Source organism: Muntiacus reevesi, chromosome 17, assembly GCF_963930625.1.
Source record: "Muntiacus reevesi chromosome 17, mMunRee1.1, whole genome shotgun sequence".
Classification (NCBI taxonomy): domain Eukaryota; kingdom Metazoa; phylum Chordata; class Mammalia; order Artiodactyla; family Cervidae; genus Muntiacus; species Muntiacus reevesi.
In genome coordinates, this window is record NC_089265.1 from 29,348,604 (window position 1) to 29,367,053 (window position 18,450).

Here is an 18,450-nt window from a genome sequence, read left to right on the forward strand (position 1 = left end):
ATAGTCAGTTAAGAGATTGGACACATTTTGTTAACATGCTTGGCATTTGGCAAAATCTGAATTCCTCTAGAAATTGACAACTGACCTTGGACTCAAGTGCCTGTAAACTGCTTCCCGTAAGAACACTGTGGCTGGCTCCTTTGGATGGGCAGAATCGGACCATAGGCGTCTTTCATCTATCTTCAAAAGGTGAAGGGAAAGCCCTGGTCCATCCTGAGGAGGTAGAGATGCTGCCCTCCTCGCGTTCTTGATGTTCAGCTCTGTCAGGCCAGGGATCCAGTGGGATTGTTCAAGCTTATAACACACATGGGTGTCTACCTTCTCACACATGGGAAAAATTTAGGAAAGTAGTTCTTAAAAATTCTGGCCTTTCCCCATTCTTTTCATTCCCTTCCTTCCTCTGTCCATGTTTCATTAGGAAAGAAAAAGACAAGACAAGACACTTCGTGTTCTGCTGTATCTCCTGACTCATTTATAGTGCTCTGTACTCAGTCATTCAGTTGTGTCTGACTCTCTGTGACCCCGTGGACTGTAGCCTGCCGGGCTCCTCTGTCCAGTGATTTCCCAGGCAAGAATACTGGAGTGGGTTGCCATTGCCTTCTCCAGGGGATCTTTCCAACTGAGGGATCGAACCCACATCTCCTGTCTTAGCAGGCAGAGTCTTTACCAGTGTGCCTCCTGGGAAGTTCAGGTAGAGGAGATTGATTCCAGAAAGAGGCTTTTATTTTATGTAATCAGGTTTTATTTTCCCTTTAATGTAAAATATTATATACTTACTAGCCAAGTGTGGTGGAAATATGAAGCAGTTCTGTATTTTTAGCCAAACCAATACTAAAGTACCTAGAAGACAGCCTGTGTGGTTTTACTAGGATGTGGAATACTCACTGTCTGACTCTTTACCAGAGACATTCCGGAGCTCCCAGAGCGAGAAGAAGGAGAGGGGGAAGAAAGTGACCTTCAAAATGCAGCCTACAGCAACTGGAATCAGCCTAGGCGGTAAGGACTATTTCTGTCTTCTGCCTACTCAGGTTTAAAGATAGAGAGGGGTGGTTTCAAGTACTAGATTACAGCTTGCTACTGTGACTTTGAGCAAGCTGTTTAATATCACTCACCGTCCATTTCTCTTTGGCAACAGTGGAGAAGATAGTCTGTTAACACTAATATGTACTTGAGGATTTGGAACATAGTAGGGACTAAATAAAATTGACTAGAGAAAATTATGCATAGGTAGTTGGAATATTTTCTGTAGAGTTTATCTTAGGCAAATCACCAAATGTTAACTTGAAATTTTTCCAGTATTTGTAGAAAGTAGATATTCAAACACATGTATTCAAAATGTGTGTGTGAGCATCTTATCATAGGCTGTGGTTATTCTAATCCATGATCTTTCTAGAATGAATTTCATTTATAATAGTAATGATGACTTTCCTAAGTCTACTCATATATACCTCTGTATATCACTAAGGTGTATTTTCCTGTTCTGAGTAGAAGATTCAGTTTAGTAGGAATTTACTGAGTTCTGATTATTGACAAGATGAGAGGCAGATAGTTTTGTAAATAACAGGGAAGTGTAAGACATAAATCCTGCCTTTAAGGAAGCTACTATGTATTGATTTAGACAAGGTGTAGAGAGACATAAAATAATGAAAGAAAAATGTAAGATATTTTGCATTAAGGGTAAAATATAATCAATGGACACTTTCTCTGAACAGATTTAAAGTTGACTCTCAGAGAGGTGCCTTTTACATATTTATTAACTATTTATTCTATAATGAATAAATAAAATTCTCAAGATAGAAAAATATCTACTCTTCTGATGTGTAATACAGTTTGATGATTTGCCTAGCTCATAAATGAACTTTAGGCTGCATCACCTTTAAACATTTTCTAGGTTGAATCATGTTCAAAGTATAGGAAACCTTTTATGTTGCTTTCATAAGAAACAGCATCTCCAGCCAAATAAAATGACTTTTTGATTTGAATTTTTTAAAAATTATTCAGACTGCTTTAAAAAATCAAAGTCTTTCTACATTATTGCCCACATTGAGAATAGAAGTGCTAGATTTGTAGCAGAAAAAATATTGTAAGATGTTGTGTGCTCAGTCGCTTGGTCGTGTCTAACTCTGCATCCCCGTGGACTGTAGCCTGCCAGGCTCCTCTGTCCATGGAATTTTCCAGGCAAGAATACTGGAGTAGGTTGCCATTTCCTACTCCAGTTATGTTAGGTTTTTTTGTTTATTTGAAGATAGAGGCAGAAGTAAGTTAGATGGAATTATAACTTTAGATGGAATTATAAATACTAGATGGAAATATATGTATATACACACAGACATACAATGGAATATTATTACTCAGTCATAAAATAGTGATATTCTTTCATTGGCAGCAGCATGGATAGACCTAGAGGCTATTTTGCAGGGTGAAATAAGTCAGATAGAGAAATCCTGTATTTTGTGACACATATGTGGACTCTAAAAAATAAACCAATGTATATACAAGACAGAGACAGACTCACACATATAGAAAATGAACTAGTGGTTACCAAAGGGGAGGGAAAAGGCAGGAGGGACAAATTAGGGGTGAGAGATTAAGAAATATAAACTATTATGTGTAAAATAATAAGTAACACAGACATACTGTATAGCCCAGGGAATTATGGCCATAATCTTATAATAACATCTAATGGAGTTAATCTGTAAAAATTCTGAATCACTGTACTGTGTCACTATACTTCACTTAAATAAAACATTTTTGAAAGAGTAATTGCATTTTTAATTGAAAAATACAAAAAGTAGAACCTATAACATTTGGGAGAGAATTTAATATCATAATGCACTTAAAGTCCTTAGTACAACACTTGGTACACAGTGAAGACTTAGTCAGTGGTTGGTCTCAGCAGTCATCAGCGTCTTCTTCGTTATTATTCATACCAGAGCAGGTGAAAAATGTTGAGCACAGGGATGATTATGAAATTTTCTTATGAAGAGAAATTGGGTACAACTTCTGGACCAGAAGATTTTTATACTTTTATTCTCAATTTTAACCTTCACATCACGCTAAGTGATGTCTCTAATGGTGGTAGCTAGTTTACTGAGAGAGTATGTCTACAGATTCTGTAAATCTTAAAGAAAATAATCTGCCCTCACTAACCATATGGACTCCCTCAATTTTTTTTAGGGGAGAAGTTCATAGAAGTTCATGAGGAAGCTTATCAAAACAATTATAGCTTTTAGTAAATAAGGAGCAAATGTCATGAATATGCTTTACAGCATTAGAAACCTGCTGGACATTCTTTCATGCAGTCAAGAAAAATTTGTAAATAACCTGTGTTACACTTTTATTTTGCATGTGATTTTCATGTGCAGGATTATATCATACTGTGCATATCATTTTCCAGCTTGCTTACTCTTAAATGAATGTCTCTGTACACTATCGTGTGGATACAAACATATCTAATTCATTCAATTTACTTGTGGCAGTGCCTTTCAGTATATGAAAATGGCTCAGTTTATTTTCAGATTGATATTTGAATAGTTTACAGTTAATTATTATAATAATCCTGTGCAGTAAGTATATTTTCTTACACATTTGGAGAATTTGTCTAGATATGTATTCCAAAGGAAAATTGCTGAGTTGTAGATTTATTTCTGTTATTTACTAGAAGTTGTCAAATTGCTTTTTAAGGTGGCTATACCAATTTTTACTTTTATTTCCAACATATGAGAGCTTCCCCCCCCATATCCTTGTTACCACATCATGTGATCATCTTTAAAAATGCTTTTATCAACCCAGTGGGTAGAATATGGTACATTGAGCCCAGTTACTCTTAGCAAACAATGTGTAAGCATGATAGATTGATGTGCTGGTGTACAGGTTTGCTTATTTGTCGTATGAATTGAGTATTATACCTTGTTGACATTACTTCAGTAATCATAGTTATCATCATCATCATAAGAGTAATCAGATTTATTGATTGCTTTACTAAGTTGTAAAACTCTGTTTTGCCCATGACATACATTCATGAATTTAATCCTCACGGCAGCTCTCTGATGTTGGGGCTCTTGTTTGATCCATTTTCCAGCTGAGGAAAGGAAAAGAGAGACTAAGGGAGTAAAAGACGGTCACTCAGTTGTTAAGTAGAAGAAGGGCAGGAATTGAGCCCACAGAATCTTGGTTCAGAGTTCAGGCAACCTGGCCTCAGAGCTCTATTTTACCTTGATTTTATTAATTTCACTTTTTGAAAATCTGTGTTCTCCAGAAAGGCTGACATTTTCTGTAAAACCAGCTCTGCACATGTTCTGTACAATTTTTCTTTTATGGGTTTCTTATTTTCTTTGGCAACCCACTCCAGTACTCTTGCCTGGAGAATCCCATGGAGGGAGGAACCTGGTAGGCTACAGTCCATGGGGTCGCAAAGAGTCAGACACGACTGAGCGACTTCACTTTCTTTCTTTTTTCTTGCTATTTTCTTAACATGGAATGTTGACCGTGCTCTGCTTCATGAATCCTGGGTTGGTTCCTCAGTGCTGGGATCATTTTGGCGGCTCTGTTTTTGGTTATCTGCTCTGATGTTTTGAAGAATTACAGCATTTCCTCTTAGGACTGGATCTAATACCACTTTGCTGTTTATGCTACATCCTGAGGAGGCACGGGGTACTGGTATCCAAAGGCTGGTTAACCTCTGTGCCTCTTCCGTTTGTAAAATACAGTGACAAGAGCATCCACCTCACAGGAGTGACTTGAAAATAAAATCAAAGTATATGGAACTCACTTGGAGAATAAGGCTGAATACATAAGCCCTGAATGAGTTTTTGCTGCGACTGCCATTTTTAGTGTTCAGAGAATCATGAGAACCATTCTCTAACATATATCAACTGCTAAGAATCTATGAGACATTTTCTTTCATGCTTTTATTTTTTTCATTTTTAAAAGAAGAGGGAATGAGTCCCACCTGTATTCTGGATTCTTAAGTATTAAAGACAGTGGCTGACTCTACTGACTTTACTACTTTGCTGTTTTACCTTAGAAATCAAAAGAAATTGGTTCTTGTCTTTCACAGAATTCCTAGAATGAAAGAAAGTGATGAAAAGAATTTTAACTAGTTTAAGCTTTTCTCACAGGTTTGTTAAGATAAAGAATCATAGTGAGATCCCTTTAAACTCAACCACAGACCTCTAGGTCTTAGATTTCTAATTAAAAAAAAAAAGTGCTGACCAGAGAAAAGAAATGTTTCCTCACCTGCCTCCTGTGACCAGTTTTCCCTCCTCTCACTTGACTGTGGTGCTTTTTTCCCCCAGTCTTTTCTTACCGGGACCTCCCTCAGCACCCGGGAGTCTTACCTCCAGCCGTTCGTTTCCTCTGGGAGCGCGTCACACGTCAAGGTTGAGGGTATGCAGGACCAAGCTTTTTTCTCCCGTCTGATGTCCAGCATCGCCTCCCTTCCTGCAACTTAGAGTAGAATGCAGAGTCTCATTACCTGTCTTCGAACCTTCTACTTGGTATCCCTGTTTGCTTCCAGTCAGCTGAGCCCCTACATCTTGGCCAGACACCTCGCTGCTAATCACCTTATCCTTGTATCCCGGCCTTTTCATGAGACATGTACTTTCAGTTCATCCATGGTTCTGACTGCTGTCTACAGGTATTAGGTATGAGTTCGTGTGCTTATTACGTGGGTGGAGGAAGTACATTTAGGGCAGAGGCAGTGGCAAGCGCCAAGGCCCCAGGGCGGGAGTTGAACCTCAGCAACAGCGAGAGGATGTGGTAGCCGGAGTGGGAGGAGGAGAGTGGAGAGCTGAGGAGGATGTGTTTGGAGATGGTGATGGGCTCAGATCACGGAGGACTGTGTTAGCGACCACTCCTCAGGCCCCGACTGTTAGCTTCTAGGTCCGTGTTGGCGAGGCAGGCTGCTGCAGAGGTGAGCTTCTCCTTTAGTCTATACAGAAACGGTCTCTCTCTTAACTGGGTTGCTAAGCTTAGAAGCTACCATCTGTTGGAGTGTAGCTGAATTTTTTAATGTCTGCAGTATTAGGGCCCCTGGAAAATGGTCCTTTTATATCCATTTGTGCCACAGCCTGGAGTATGAGCCTAATATTAACTTGTAACAAATCAGTTTCAGAATTATATTATTATGAGTATTTATCAGACCCTATAAAACACTTAATTGGAAAAGTAATTTATAGTGATTTTGTCTTACTATTGGTAAAACCTTAACAAATTGAGCAAATGATATTTACAAAACTTTTATTCCTTTGAATTTTTAAAAATGTTTTTAGTATTATTATTGTTTTTAACCATTTGAAACACTTTTAATCTTGTAGGTTCGTGGCATAAAGTGTGTTCACTTTGCTTTGTAATCATTACTGCCATTCACCTTCATCTCTGGAACTTTTTTGATCTTGCGAAACTGAAACTCTGTACTCACTAAATATATTTCCCCCTCCTTGCATCATCTAGCAACCACTGTTCTGCATTAGTCTCTGTGAATTTGACTATTCTAGGTACATTGTATAAGTGGAATCATATAGGATTTGTCCTTTATTTCATTTAGCATAATGTTCTCAAAGATGATCTATGTCTTAGCATGTTTCAGAATTTCCTTCCTTTTTAAGGCTGAATATTATTCCTTTGTATTTATATGCCTTTTGTTGATTTGTTCATCTATTCATTGGCACTTGGGTTGCTTCTACCTTTTGGCTTGGGAATAATATTTTATTGTGAATTCTGAATAATATTTCTGTGAACATCCTATACATGTATGTCTTCAAGACCTTGCTTTGAATTCTTTTGGGTATGTACCCAGGAGTGGAATTGCCAGATCATATGTTAATTCTATTTTTATTTTGAGGAATTTCTATACTGTTTTTCCATAGCAGCTGTAACATTTCACATGGGTATGAACAGTGCACAAGGCTTCTAATTTCTCCATAATTTGTACAATTTCTCCCTGCCCAACTTATTTTCTGTTTTTTTTTTTTTTTGGCATTAGCCACCTTACTGAGCGTGAGGGGGTATTTCTTAGTAGTTTTTTGTTGTTGCCCTGGGTCTTCATCGCTGCGCGTGGGCTTTGTCTAGTTAGAGCAAGTGGGGGCTGCTCGCCAGATGCGGTGTGTGGGCTTCTCCTTGCAGTGGCTTCTCGTTGCAGAGCATGGGCTCTGAGTTCACGGGCTTCAGTAGTGGCAGCACGTGGGCTCATAGCAGTGTTGATTCACCTAATGGTTAGTGATATTGAGCATCTTTTTATGTGCTTACAGGACATTTGTCTGTCGTCCCCAGAGAAATATCTAGTCAAGTTCTTTGCCCAATTTTGATTGTTTTCTTTTGTTGTTATCATTGAGTTTTAGGGGTTCTATGTATATTCTGGATGTTCATCCCTTATCAGATTTGTGGTTTGCAAATATTTTCCCTTTCTTTGGGTTGCTATTTTACTCATTTGATAGTACTTTTCGATGAAAAAAAGCTTTTACTTTTGCTGACGCCCAATTTGTCCATTTTTAATTTGCTGCCTGTGCCTTTGGTGTTATAGCCAAGAAATCATTGCCAAGCCCAACTTTACGAGGCTTTCTCCTTGTACTTTCTTATGAGACTTTAAAATTTTCTTTATTTTTTATAGGGTTGAACTTTGGCGAGAACCAAGCAAATCCTTGGGCATCAGCATTGTTGGTGGACGAGGGATGGGGAGTCGTCTAAGCAATGGTGAAGTGATGAGGGGCATTTTCATCAAACATGTTCTTGAAGATAGTCCAGCTGGCAAAAATGGAACCCTGAAACCTGGAGATAGAATAGTAGAGGTACCTTCCACTTAGCTTTCTGTGCTAAAATTACTCACCTGGGCCATCCTCTTTACCAAGGGAATCATCATCTTTACACTGATTCAACACTCAAGTAAAATATGTTTGTTGTTAAAGAATTTCTTTCTTATTTTTTTGTTTCCATCCATAATTTTTATCTTCAGTATATGATGACAAATTATATATATATTGATAGGTATTTGGAGGTATAACCAACTGTTCTAAAAAATGTTTGTGCTGAGATAAATTACTAAGTTCAGTTAAAAAAACAAAGCATATTTCTTGGAGAATAATTAAATTGTTTAAAGTATGTGTACACACACAAAATGTATACATCACAGTTGAACCCTCAAATGAGACTTTATTTCAGGAAATACCTAAATGTAGTTGGATAAGATTTTTTAAAATGAGTCCTTTTGGTAAAGTTTTTTATGCTAATATCCTCATTACCTTTTATAGAAAGGTCTCCCCACCACCCCCACCAACCCAAGTTTGGCTTTTCCTCCGTATCATTGCTTTGCCCATTCCCCACTCATCACCGAGGGCTGTGTGTATGAGTATGCACGTGTGCATTGGTATGTATGTGCATGTATGTACACGTTTTGTTACATGTGAGAGAGAAGCATTTGGTCAAATTGTATCTAATCCCTTCATTCAAAGCTAAGTTTAATATTTTATGTCTACTCTGCTCACAAGTCACTCATCATTCACTCAACAAGTATTCCTGGAGCGACTGTTGCATTCCAGGTGCTATAACAGGCTCTGGGCATCCCACAGTAAATAAAACATCCAGCCTGCCTGTCAAGTGGGACAGACCTGACAAGTAATCAGGTCACTTCAGAATAGTGTGATGAATTATTTGATTAACATAAGCATAGTTTTAGTAAATGTGTAGAGGAAGGTCAGCAAATCGTGACCCAGATTTGCTGGGTTGTCAGGAGGTAGAGAGTCAATTAAGAGAGACAACTTCCAAACAAAAACCAACCGATCACTTTGTTACTATAGCAACCATTATTTTTACTTTGTACAAGTGATTGTCTCTCATTTTCTAAGTCCATATAACTTACACACTAAGATGCCTTAATTGTGTTTAGGGAGGTGGTAAAATCAGCCACAGCATGAACATTGTGGGTGTTGATCTGTTGTTTAAAGTATATGTATACTGGGAACTGACAGAAGATTGAGACTTGAGAGAAAGCAAGGGCTCTGTCTGCTTTTTCTTTTTCTTCTTCTGACCTTTTATAAGGAAGAATGATGGGTTTTTTTTTCTCTCTCTTCCTGTGTCCTTGCTCTTAAATGATACCTTAGCCCCATGTTAAAGAATTCTTTCTTCATTAGAGTACTACATGAAATTTCTAGTTTAAGTTTGTCCAAGGCAATTTATTTTATGAATACTTGACTACTGAATACTTTTGACCTAAGTAGAAAAATTAAGACATGTTTATAATTATTTTGAGAAAGAATTAATCATACTTTGCACCAAAATGTTGTTTTAATGTATCAGTAAAGTTAAACACCCCTTTGAAATTGAAACGAAGTTTTTTTCCGTGTGCTAAAATACTGCTCAGTGGCAGTTTCTTGAATGCTGTTATGTGCAGGGTCCTTTTTCAGTAAATAAGAAAGCCTTAGGCCTCTGTGCTCCTTGGAATTCTCGAACATGACTCTGCTAAGAATCTCTGACAATCTGGAGACCTGTGAAATATTCCTTGAAAAGTATACAGTTCTTTGGATTTGAGCAAAGATATTTAATTTTCTGTTACATTTTCCCACTAATGAAATATATACTAAACATATATACTTTTATTTTGCAAAAAGTTAGAAGCCATTTTTAATATGCACTGAAAGAGATGTTGCTGTTTCATCTAAGTATCAACCTGAGAGAAGTTTAAAATAAGATACAGTGTATAATTATTTTAAAGGTGGTAAGGTTCTTCGCAGAGATCTAATAATTTTATTTTTCAGAATCGTGTCTACTCCGATTTTGCTGTTTTCATTGTATGTATCATTCTCTGGCAGCTGCAAATGCTAGAAGTATACCAGTATCCTTAGTTTTCTGGCAGGATTAGCATTTGGCCTTTCAGACTGTTTTCCTTCCTGTTCATGTAGTGTGTAAGCTGAGCTGATCATCACCCAGACAAGCCGTGGTCAATAAAAAGTTCCAAAATAACTTTCATTCTCAAGCTATTTATACAAGATTTGCTAACAAGTAAGCACAATTTCTTGGCTTCCAACTCATGTCATGTCTACTGCAAAGATTCTTTTGCCAAACGAACCTTACCATAACCTGATTTTTCTGTACATCAGAATTTTGTTTTTAACTTCAAGCTTCCCTAACAGAAACACGCAAAGCATCACACACCCACTTCCCAGACTGCTCCGTGATGACTGGGAAGAAAGTTTGTACGGTGACTTTTATGATGGAAACAGCGCTACTAGGCCGCTCCCTTGTATTATTTCTCTGATGATGTGATTTGTCAATTTAAAGGAAGAACTGGGCAGTGTAAGGGAAGTAGAAGCAGAGCCTTCATTCTAATTGATTATTATTTCAGTTGCTTTTTGGAGACATAAATCTGTGTCCAAAACAAGGGACCGCACGTCTGCTGGACAGATGAAAAATTCTGGAGCCTCACAAGTAGTCTTCAATTATTTTTGAATCTGAAAAAGATTTTTTAGGAGCCTCACCCAGGATTCTCAAAACTCCAAATCGGCAAATTGTTCTGTTGTTCTGTAGCTTCTTAAAATGTTAAGCTGAGGCCTTCCATTGCAGGTGGATGGCATGGACCTCAGAGATGCAAGCCATGAACAAGCTGTGGAAGCCATTCGGAAAGCAGGCAACCCTGTAGTCTTTATGGTACAGAGCATTATAAACAGACCAAGGGTAAGCGCAAAGGGCAAGGTAGGCGTATCCAACAGTGTTCAACTTGGTATCTAACGTATCCAGGGCCAAGTTGTTTCTAGGACCCGAGATCAAGCCTTGAAATCTCAGGCGACTTTTAAAAAGTTTGGTTTGCTTTTTTTTTCCCCATTGAGTTATCCTGAAAATCCTTCTACCATGTATAACAGACACTTGAAGTCTGTTGAAAACACATAGAAGTAGGATTCACTGGTGGCCCATAGGCATCTAGATGGATAATCATTAGTTTCACTATAGTCGTAAAATATGTAAGTTGTTAACAAGGACGTGGTGGAGTTATTCAGGTTGATGGTCTGTGATGTCTAGTCAGGTCTCTGAGAAATTAGAGAGAGTTCATTTTCTTTATAAATTCAGAATTTCTAGTATGCAATCTGTGATTTCCTGTGCATGGTCTTTAATGCATCTGTCTATCTTAGGGGACATTAACTTTGCATATGATGGATTTTTTTGTTTGTTTGTTTAAGCTGTACATTTATATCCTCAGAATTTCATACCTGCTGTTTCCCAGCCACCGTCACTGAATAGCTCTCATCACTGTGTAGCCCCTGGTGGACAGAGACCTATTAATCCATTTTACTTTTGGTTATTGCAAGTGAAATGGCTTTAAAAATATTTTAGAAATCTAAGCACATCCAGTGCATGTTGTTGATGAAGATACTAAGAGAAGCTTTGTATATTTGATAGGTTGCCAAAAATGAACATTATGCCAATAGTTTAAAACTATTTTTTCTATATCTTCTTTATGCCTCAGTGGAAAAAAAAAATGTTTTTTCTTCCCCTGTGCAGTAGCTCTTAAACATACTGGGCCTTAGAAAGTTCTTGAGATTTACTGAGAAGTTCGCGTAGCATTTCAGCAGTTTCTTAGAAGTCCTGAGGCTCATACAGGGTCCACTTCTGGATGTAAGAATCTCTGTCATACTGATTCTTTTTGATATAACTGCTTATTAGCTTTTAGGGTTTGTTGTCTTTAAAAAGAAAATATTAACACATGTAAAAAAAGTGAAAAAGATCATCTGAAATTTAAACTGTGTAATTTTATTCATACAATATATTTAATTTTAATTTTTAAAGTTAAAACTTTAAGATAGCAATGTCAAGTTACGGAGGAAGCAACATAGTGAAAAGGTTTTTAGAGATCAGTAAAAGAAACTTTTCAACATTCTCTGCCCCAGGAAACAAACAGATTTATCTTGTTGGTTTTTCCTTTGGTCGTTGTGACAGGTGAGGCTCTGGTCTGAGTTCACTCTAAGAAATGAATTAGTAGTTCCTAATGTAAGCAGTTATATTCACATTTGCAGTTTTTAATCATTCAGTTATTTATTGTTAGGTGATAATTATCCATTCAGATGAGAAAATCTGCCAAATGGTGGGACCAGATCATCCTGCATTCTTTTCAAATGCTGTTCAGTTTGTTTAAATAGCTACAGATCTTTCATTTGTTTCCATTTGCTATGTTAAACATAGACACAGCATCATGATGTTGGTAAATGGCTGTTTAAGTTAAAGCTGTTTTTTGTGTGTTTGGGTGGGTTTTATTCTTTTTTTATTTTTACTTTCCAACTTTTGTATCATTTAGGACAGTACTACAAACTGCTGAGTCGGATTCTCAGATTACTTTTAAATATTAAACTGCAAATATTTGTTTCAATGCCAAGTTGCATTTTCTAATGTGCTGGGAAGATATTTTCTCATGCGCCTGGAAAATATTCCTGTTTTATTATCTGAGGTATAATGACACCCGATTATTCCAGAATAAATCTTGCTTAGAATGACATGTGTAGTCACATGATATGTGAAAGGGTTTAGGACCTGATACCCTAAAACAAAACACCTTGGCATACTGAATATTTAAATAGAAGTTATTTGAGAAAAGGCAGGTGCTAGAAGGACTCTGACCTCTCCTTTCTCCCCTGAAGCAAGTCATAAGACACTCCTGAGAGATCTTTGGGAGAGGCGCGTCCTTACCTCTAGATGAGGAGGACCCCTGAGAGGAATCTGAATGAACAGGCCTTGCTAAGTTTTCCACAGTTAACTATGCTTAGCTCATATTTTCCCCAACTTTCTACTCTTCATCAGCCCTCCCATAAAAGCACTCAGACTTAACCATTTCTTCTGGTCTTCATTGCCCAGTAGAGGCCCTGTGTCACACAGAACTTAGGTTACATCAGTATGCATGTTTTTTTCTCATTAATTTGTTGTTTGTTACAGAGATTCAACCAAGAGTCTTAAGATGGGTACAGGAAAGATCTCTTTCCTCCTCTACAGTAGTATTTTGCTTCGGGAAATGAGAAAAAAAAAATTGTATTTAAAATGAGATATTGGGCTTTCCAGGTGGTGCCGGTAGTAAAGAACCCACCTGCAAATGCAGAAGACATGATGCAGCTGCAGTCGCTGGGTCCAGAAGATCCCCTGGAGGAGGGCATGGCAACCGCTCCAGTATTCTTGCCTGGAGAATCCCATGGACAACGGAGCCTGGCAGGCTTCAGTCCGTAGGGTTGCAAAGAGTTGGATATGACTGCAGTGACTTAGGACTTCCCCAATAGCTTAGTGGGTAAAGAATTTGCCTGCAATGCAGGTAGATGTGTGTTGGATCCCTGGGTTAGGAAGATCCTCTGGAGAAGAAAACGGCTATGCCCTCCAGTATCCGTGGCTGAAACATCCCATGGACAGAGAGCCTGGCGGGCTACAGTTCATGGGGTCACAAAAGTTGGATACAACTTAGCATGCACACCTTAGCACAGTACAACAAAATGAGATATACTTAGTTTTCAGTAATTTACTTATCTGTGGAATTAATCATGTCTCCAGGAATCTATAGGGAAAAATACCATAAATACTTAGGAGTTTTTTGGCCTTCTCTGGAGGCTCAGTGGTACAGAATCTGCCTGCCAGTGCAGGAGACGTGGGTTCCATCCCTGGGTGGGGAAGATCCCCTGGAGGAGGAGATAGCGGCCCAGTCCAGCATTCTTGCCTGGAGAGCCCCATGGACAGAAGGGCCTAGCAGGCTGCAGTCCATGGGGTCGGTCGCAGAGTCAGACACGACTGAGCGACCAAACAAGAGTCTCTTAATGGTAAATGTTTTATTTGTGGATATAATAGAGTGTCAAGAAAATCTTGTACATAGACTGAAAACTAGTCAGTGTTTTTAGCTCTTCAACTGTTCAAGAATTAGAACTTCCCAGAACTAACCCTGATAATTCCACCGGTATGATAGTTCACATTTCAGTCTGACCACATTGTCATATTAAGGGGTGGGCCCCACTAATTTGGGCCAGATGATGAGTTTGTCTTCCCTGTGCTTCTTAGTTAATACAATTTCTATTTTTTATCAGCCCTTGGAACTATAAACACGTTTCGTCATTGATTTTTTAAGGAGAAATACACTCTCCCTACAAATCCTTCCCTAATAATAGAATGTTCTGCTATTTCATGTGCTCTGCTCACTCTGTACTTTTATATTCTCCTTTCAGGGCCAAATTCTAATCCTGTGTGAGCTGCAAGTTGAAAAAGCAAAAAGCAAAGCCAAACAAACAAAACAGAGCTCTTTTCAAATATTCCATTTCTTGTCGTCATTGTTTTGATTCATCTTGTTCTACAGAATTATAAAGGAAATGTAAAACCTTACAATTCCATGTATGAGGATTAGACATAATCTACCTTCCATAACATTGAGTTATTTTGCCTAGGATGTGCTTTTAATCTCTGCCTGGTCAATTCTTCCACCTTAATAAATTTTTTTTTTTTTTTTTTTTTGCGTTTGTGATCTTCCCCTTTGTAAAGCAGGAGTTGACATTTTAAATAAAAAAGCAGAGGGAAAGTTGAGATGAACAGAAATGTCAGCGTGCCCATTTCTTTTGCCCATCTTCCTTCTGTAGGAAAAAACTTTGTAGGAAGAGCAGATTGAAAGGGTGATGTGGCATAAGCTTTAGTATAGCAGTACTGAGTGAGGGTTGTCTCTGTAGAGGGCAGGGTGGTGTCACATGACAACCTCTTCCTACTCTCGATGCTCGCCAGTAGGGCTTTTTTATAGAGAGAAATAACACAAACAGTTAATTAGAGCCAAACAGAATTTTAAATGTCTGCAATTTCCTCTGAAAGAGTCAATAAAAGAAAAAGCAGTGTGAAAAAAAAATTTATTGTGCTAAGGAAATTACTTTTTTTTACTATGAAAATGCTGCATTCTCCTTGGCAGTCATCCTGCCTGTAATATGTATATTCAACACCAGTAGTCCAAGCTCAGGATATATCAGGCGAGCCACAAGACCTATGTGAACACTCTAAGGCGGGACTTCAGATATTACCCAGACCTCATAAATTCCCCAATAAGATGGGAAGTTTTATAGGAAATTAAAAATAGCTGTCTGTCTATATTTTGTGGTGTTCCTAGCACTGTAAAAAGTGGGCAGAAATAGAGAACACCACTATAGGAAGTGGTTCATTTCTTTAAAAATTATTGATTTCCTTGTTTAAATAATACTATTGATTGAAGCAACCTTAAAACCTAATCAAGGTATAAAGAGACTCCTAACTGGGAAACAATAACAGAACACTGAAGATTACCAGTGGACTAGAAGACACATGTTTAATTTGCATTCTGCAACTGATAGACTCTTATTTTTTTTTTTTTTTTTACCAAAACAGCATAATTTGCTTCTAAGTATAAATAAAAAAAACATTTATGGTTTTTAATATTGAAGCATGTTTACTGATATGCATGGAACATATGTTAATATAAGTGGGTGAAATATATATGCTTATCTGTTGGTGATCATGACAACATTCAGTGAAAATGAAAGAAATTTGGGGCCAGTTTGATAGACTTGCTTCCTTATGTGTTCTGTGGCCAGATTTAGATTTGAGTGTGGATTCACATTGCTCTAGGACACACTTAGTTCTCGACTGTTTGATAAGATGTTGTTAATGATGATATCTGGTAGGATCTGATGTCACACAGTTACTGAAATCAGTAATTACTTTGTCCTTATAATGGAGTTGTTGTAAATGCATTTCTCCTGCCTCAGCACCTCTTATGTTTCCTTTTAGAAAGCCCCTTTGCCTTCCTTGCCGCACTGCCTTTCCCCTAAGTCCAAGCTCAGCAGCACTAACCCATTTGCTGGTTCTCTACAGTTCCACGCTGACAAGGTTGGATAATGACCATTGTCTTGCCATTGCCTTTTTCCCATGTTCTGTTCTTTGTTGCTACTGTGCCTTTGTCCCAGTTCAGTGTTGACTGAATTTGGGCAAGGAAAGAAAACAACTGTGTGTTTGGAGTGGGCATGCAAATCCTTTCTTAAGCACATTTTCTTGTCAGAACCTATTCATTTTTATAGCTGAAATTAGATGGCCCTTCTGAAGAGTAAGGGAAAATCGTGAGTCCACTGCCCTTTTTATATTTTGGTATGAATTGAATTTTCAGATATGTAAATTTTTGTTAGTTGCAAAACATACAAGCTACTTTCATACATAATTTCTCTAAAAACCTTGTAGTAAGTCTTTCTCAGACTTATACAAGGTGGTCCTCAAAGCTCTTCCTGAGTTAATCAGCCCACACATAATTGTGTGTGTGTGAGAATCTGTTGAATATTCATAAAGGATGTCCATGTAAATGCCTGATCAGGAAGCAGGGAACTGTTTCCACAATTGTAAATCTATACTTGGATTTGTCATATTCTGATGAAATTATAAATCCAAAAATGAAACAAAAACTTAGGAGAATTTGTATACTATAATTTGATTGTGAAAGGAGAAAAGCTGTTAACAATTTTTTTCAGGGAGCATTTTATGAATATTCATTGGGTTTTCATGTTATTGTAATACAGATAATCAAAGATGCTGTATCTGAAGGAATATGTTTTCTGTTACTGTAGGCATTACAGAATTCAAGTAGAGTTCTCTTCCGTTGTTCCCCAACTAATCCTTTTGCTCCCACACCATTTAAGGTTTGTCTTAGTGTGAAGTTCTCATGAGTCAGTGAGTGTGTTACAGTGTGCTATGCGTGTACATTATACTTGTGTGCATACATGGCATGGAGTGATTTCAAGTACACTGCATTTTTGCCAGTGAAGGCTGAATGGTCTTCATTAAAGAATTGTGTTTTTGTGGATGAATTTTTAGAAGTCAACTGCAATCTAAATTCCACAATCTCAATAAGAATGAGAGTATCAGGCATAACAAAATAGAACACTTATTTCCTTTTTAGTAAATGCAGACTTATATTGACTTTATGATTAACCAGCTATGTTAGGGCAACATTTGCATTTATTCACAGTATGAAAATATTCTGCCTAAGTAAGATCCTGAATAGTTTTTAGACAAGTGAATTTTGTTTGTTCATTTGTTTTTAAGGAAATAACAGCTCAGGAAAGTTATGCAGAGAGTAAGATCTATAAAATTTGCCATCTGTAAATTTATTAAAATTATGACAAGTTTAAGTTAGACTTGATTCTACTTTTTCAAAATGAAATGGGCTTAATTCATGCTTCTCAAATTTTCCATTGTTAGTAAATTTTTTAAAGAATTTTAATGAGAAAAATTCTAAATTACATGTTTCTCCCTACCTTAGTATCATTACTGACCCTTCTGGATCAAATGAAGTTTTTTATTTGTTTGTTCTTATGTATTTGTACATTGCTTTTTTGAAAGTTTTATGGCACAGCACTTGGGAAGATAACAGGGTTCTGTTGCCACTGGTAGATTTTGTCTGTCTGGCCAATGGTATGTAAACTAAGCATTTTAAATACAGCAGATTCTGTGACTTGAAAATTTGTTGCCCATCCATTAGTGACTGTCAATCAGCTCACCTGTGCTTTGCCAGAAAAATAGTAATTCATGGTTACCAGGACCATTTTGTGGGTAGCTTAGAGTTCTGAAGTAGTGTCTGAATCATTAAAGAAAGATCATATCCAGCGCCCTGTGGTTTTATTTTTAGGTATATTTTGACTCTTAACACCATTGAATAATTTCTAAGTATTTGTACATTCCTTTCATTTACTATATTCTGTAAGAAGTACTTTTAATCACATTTTTTCCCAGATATACATGTGTAAAATAAAATGAGGCAAATCAGAGGGATTTTTGTATAGGAAAAAAAAACAGAGAAAGAAGGAGAAATGTAGGCTCAAGGCATCAGGGACAGCCTGACACCGGGGTTGGAACTTTAACTGGGTGTCTGTGACCCTTGTTTTAGGTCCTCTGTGTCTTATTGTAGAAACTGGAGGAGAAAACATTACAGTGGAAAGTGCATTGGGTAGGTTAAAAATTAAGCAAAGAGAAGTCTAGTTTCACTAGGTTATTCTGAACAAAATCTTTCTCTTCTCATGGCCTTGGCCTTTAACCTGTAAAGTGACTTAAAGACGTTTCTAACTCTAATCTGCTTGAGAATCTTTAATATAAAACCTTGACCCACTATGTTTCAATTAAGAAAAGGAAAGAACCTGATGATATCAAATCCTTTTTTTTTTTTTTTTTTTTAAATTAAGACTTGTAGACTTAAGTGACAGCAAACATACCAACCAAGCTTTGGGTTTTTATGAAGTATTCAACCCTGTTTTTCCATTTATGTCTAGGGCTACCTTGGCAAGCGGCTGGTGGTTTTGTCCCTTAAAACCAGCCCCTCAGATCTGAATTTGTGTGCTCTTTGCTAACAAGCAGTCACCCTGGTAGAGGCTCCTGCATGTGCAGTGCTTATTTCATGAATTTGTTGAGTCGTATGGAGAGAGGATTCAGGTAGCAATAGAAATATTTATATGT

General features: G+C 37.4%; 1 protein-coding gene across 4 annotated transcripts in view; it reads left to right on the forward strand.

Annotated features, from left to right (window-relative positions):
- Positions 1–18,450, forward strand: part of MPDZ (multiple PDZ domain crumbs cell polarity complex component) — a 171,593-nt gene that overhangs the window by 116,653 nt on the left and 36,490 nt on the right. For 3 of the 4 annotated variants that reach the window (XM_065908320.1, XM_065908319.1, XM_065908318.1), the window contains 3 exons: positions 904–996; positions 7,610–7,787; positions 10,555–10,665. In XM_065908320.1, coding sequence (XP_065764392.1) covers positions 904–996; positions 7,610–7,787; positions 10,555–10,665 — 382 coding nt within the window. The remainder of the gene's footprint in view (positions 1–903; positions 997–7,609; positions 7,788–10,554; positions 10,666–18,450) is intronic. The other variant, XM_065908321.1, reaches the window with a different exon arrangement.